This window comes from Otolemur garnettii, unplaced genomic scaffold, assembly GCF_000181295.1.
Source record: "Otolemur garnettii isolate 467f Iridium unplaced genomic scaffold, OtoGar3 scaffold00003, whole genome shotgun sequence".
Classification (NCBI taxonomy): domain Eukaryota; kingdom Metazoa; phylum Chordata; class Mammalia; order Primates; family Galagidae; genus Otolemur; species Otolemur garnettii.
The window spans coordinates 34382230-34386652 of NW_003852398.1; the positions used below are offsets into that span (position 1 = coordinate 34382230).

Here is a 4423-nt window from a genome sequence, read left to right on the forward strand (position 1 = left end):
TTTTTTTTTTTTGTAATTGTCAATGTTGTCTGGCAGGCCCTGGCTGGGTTTGAACCCGCCAGTTTTGGTGTATGTGGCTGGCACCGTAGCAGCTGAAGTATAGGCACCAAGCCTTTACTCTTTTTCTTTTTTCTTTTTTTCTTTGAGACAGAGCCTGCAGCTGTCTCCCTGGGTAGAGTGCCATGGCATCACAGCAACCTCTACCTCCTGGGCTCAAGCAATTCTCCTGCCTCTGCCTCCCAAGTAGCTGGGACTACAGGCGCCTATCACAATGCCCGGCTATTTTTTTATTTTTATTTTTTGGTTGCAGCCATTATTGTTTGGTGGGCCTGGGCTGGATTTGAACCCGCCAGCTCAGACGTATGTGCCTGGCGCCTTAGCCGCTTGAGCCACAGACGCCGAGCCTACTCTTTTTCTTGATCAACATAATTTAAGTATGCCATGGAAGTTTATCCATAGGTTCAAGTGCGCTACACTGCTTTAAACCCAAGTTCTGTTCCCTTCATTGCATCCATCCTAGCAGTGTTTGGTTGTTGCTTAGCTCTGAGGGAACACTTCGAGTTTGGAGGACAAGGTTTTTGAAGCAATTACTCCGGAAGCAAATAAGTTTAACCTTAGCTGTGGCTGCCCCTACTGCATCCTTTTGTGTTTATTTCACCTCTGTGTGTGTGACAAAAGGAACTGTGCTTCTGCCTTTGCACCTCAGTAGCACATATAAAGACACTGTAAATTCCGTGAACACTAAGCAAGATGCTTAAGGTTTTGGGTGAGATATTGGCACTTAGCCAGTAGAAGCTTGACCTCCCTGGAGCACAGAGTTTAGATTGACACTTAGCACTGGAATTGTGTGATATAGCGAACATGAATATAATGATTTAGATTTTTTTTTAAGGAAGGTTAAGAAAAATAGCTTTGTGGTAGGAACAGAACTAGATTTTTACTAGTTGAGGAAGGTTATTCAAGAGACATTTACCATACTCCTCCAAGGACATTAATAACAACAACAAAAAAAGATAGTTTAAAATTAACTAGGATAAAGAAAAATTCTTGCTTTCCCAGACCTACTGGTGAAATATATATAACATATATCCAGAAGAGAACATAAAACATACTGAATAATTATGAACTGAACCACCTATGTAATCACCACCCACGTCAAGAAGTAGAATATGGTAAGCACCCAAGGAGCTACTTTATCCCCTTCCTAGTCATAGCGCTCACAGCTCTCCCACCCACCCCTGGTAACCACTGTTTTGACATTTGTGTAATGATTGCCTTTATAATTTTACATCTCAAATCATAAGGTTTAATTTTACATGTTGTTTTAACTCAGTGATTTAGATGAAATGGTAATTCAATATTATGTTTATGAATAGCTGTAAGTTCATTCACATTCACTTTCTTTGCATAATTGTTTTCCATTGTACCAATATACCAGTTTACTTTCCAGTCTTGATGGCTATTTGGATTATTCTGTTTTAGATGTTAGAATGTTACTGCAAACACTCTGGTTACACACATTCTGCTGTATATGTGCATGTTTCGGCAGTGTGGATACATAGAAATTACAGGTTGGTTGTAGGGCATATGCATATTTAATTTTACCAGATGGTGCCATGCTGTTTTCCAGACTAGCAGTTTTAACACCACCAACAGTGTGTGAGAGTGCCTGTTGCTCTATAAGACAGACATGAAAGTTTTTGCCTGTCTTAAGAATACAAAATGATACATCACTGTGGTTTTAATGTGTATTTCCCTGTTTGCTAGTGAAGTCAAGCACATTCCTTAAGTTTACTGGTCATTAGAGTCAGAATCCATTCAGTTCTTTATCTTTTTTTTTTTTTTTTTTAGGAGGGTAAGGGGTGTCACGGGTTACTGACCTTAAAACACTATCTGTACCTTACCTAAGGGAGTGTACTAAGAAATACGTTGGCAGAAATCATTCACTTGTGTAAAATAACTTAGGTCCTTTCAACTTATTTTTTCTTCCTTTTTTCTCCCCAACCTATCTGGTGTTTGGGAGCCTCCTTGGCATTTCACTGATCTCTCTTCTCTTTCTTTTCCCGCCTTTTTCCTGATTCGTAGACTCTGAAGCGGCTCATGGCAGATGAGGTAAGGACATTTTGTTTGGCATGTGCATGTTTTAGCCTTTTCCTACACTGTTATATTTACCAGTTCTTGTAACTTTGACACTCTGCAACTTCTAATGGTGATATGGGTTATATTCTCAGGCATCACAGGGCCTTTTCCTAACACTTTTCTCTATTTCACTCAGTGCATGCATTTCCCTGGCACATTCTTTAACTTCCAAAGTTGGGCATGCTTTTTAAACTCCAAGCTGACTTGTAATCTGGTTGCCACTCATCATAAAGCCCCATGGTGCCTGCAGATATTTACTGTTATTTTCAAACTGGGGAGCCGATAAGCTGTAACTTATTGGTGGCGCTTTTTATTTGCACATCTGTACTTGACGTTTGAGGAATGGTTTCTTAGCATTTGTTTAGCAGAGAGATGGCATATGTACCCCTGAGGTACTTTGTATTCTTTCCTGATTAGATGTCCTGTAAAGGGGACTTTGAAGAATATGTGTTGAACTTTTGCTTTCTACATAACACAACTGCTGTGGAGTGTACAAAATAAAGACTAGTTCCTAGCTTTAAGGCATTTACTTGTTTACCTTACGTGACTTACATCTATTAAAATCTGTGGTTATATTCACTCCTTGAAGGGAGGGGTCCTGGGGGCCTGGCCACATTTGTTATTGGGTAGCTAGAAAGAAGCAAAGGGCATTTTATTTCTATATCTCTGCACATGAGATGTTTTCAGTTCTGTGCTCCTGTAGGGCTTAGAAATGGCAAGGGAGATCAAGAACAAAGATTCCTCTTTTTAGAGAGGTTGAAATTTTAATACTTCCATCCTTTTATCTTTGGATATAGAGTAGAGTGCAGTCAGTATGCTATGTTAGGTATAAAGAAGACTGATTGATTCTTGTCATGTCAAAAGAGCCTTGAACATTTCATGAACCAGAGGAAATGTACATATGTAAGAAGCTAAAGGGTTGACTATTTGTTATGTCGTTCGTTGGTGTATCACGGCTAATACTTTTTTTCTCTTGCTCAGTTGGAGAGATTCACCAGTATGAGAATTAAGAAGGAGAAGGAAAAGCCCAATTCTGCTCATAGAAATTCTTCTGCATCATATGGGGATGATCCCACAGCACAGTCGTTGCAAGATGTTTCAGATGAACAAGTTTTAGTTCTCTTTGAACAGATGCTGGTAAGTATTCCAACCCAAAAATGTTGCATCTTCTTGAAAATGCATTTATGGGTATTGTGGGCTCTTTTTTTGTGCCCAGAATTCTAGGGTTCCTGGGCCAAAGAATTCCAGGCTTAATGTGGAACCTTTTGATATCAATCCCATAATTAGAAACTAAATATACAAATACTAGTCAATAAGATTGGAATCTATGAGTTAGGCTTGGAAACATCTGATCACTCACCATCTTGTTAATGTCTTTCCATCCAGCAATACTTCAGCCACAAAGACATAGGGTGGGGAGCACACCAGTTCATGTGGTAGTGTGGAGACCACCTTTGGGTTAAGCCAGAGTTGATAAAGTATTAAAGCACTTACAGTGAACTCTATGCAAACAAGAAACTGAGGAACGGAACATCATTTGCCCAAAATCCTCTATTTAGTGGTGAATCTGTAAAGAAAATGCATAGAATTGCTAGAAGACCTTTAAAAATTGTGACTGAGGTCAGTTAAGAAATGAAGTATAGGGCTCACAGTTAAGAAATGAAGTATAGGCTGGGCATGGTGGTTTATGCCAGTAATCCTAGCACTCTGGGAGGCCAGGGTGGGTGGATTGCTTGAGCTCAGGAGTTCAAGACCAGCTTAAGTGGGCGGTGCCTGTGGCTCAGGGAGTAGGGCGCCAGCCCCATATACCGAAAGTGAGAGTGGCATGTTCAAACCCGGCCCTGGCCAAACTGCAACAAAAAATAGCCTGGCGTTGTGGCAGGCACCTGTAGTCCCAGCTACTTGGGAGGCTGAGGCAAGAGAATCACTTAATTCCAAGAGCTGGAGGTTGCTTGAGCTGTGACGCATGCACTCTACCGAGGGCGACAAAGTAAGACTCTGTCTCAAAAAAAAACCAAAACAAACAAACAAACAAAAAAAAAACCAGCCTAAGCAAGAGGGAAACCCTGTCTCTACTAAAAATAGAAAAACTAGCTGGGTGTAGTGGTACACACCTATAGTCCCAACTACTTGGGAAGCTACTTGGGAAGCAAGAGGATTGCTTAAGCCCAAGAGTTTGAGGTTGCTGTGAGCTATGACACCATCATACCCTACCCAAGATGACTCTGGGTAGGGTATAAGAAAAGAAATGATGGCTCGGCGCCTATAGCTCAACCGGCTAAGG

General features: G+C 40.8%; 1 protein-coding gene across 1 annotated transcript in view; it reads left to right on the forward strand.

The window, feature by feature from the left end:
- Positions 1–4423, forward strand: part of DIAPH1 (diaphanous related formin 1) — a 120007-nt gene that overhangs the window by 37427 nt on the left and 78157 nt on the right. Inside the window, exons 2-3 of the mRNA XM_012806933.2 lie at positions 2086–2112; positions 3121–3276. Coding sequence (XP_012662387.1) covers positions 2086–2112; positions 3121–3276 — 183 coding nt within the window. The remainder of the gene's footprint in view (positions 1–2085; positions 2113–3120; positions 3277–4423) is intronic.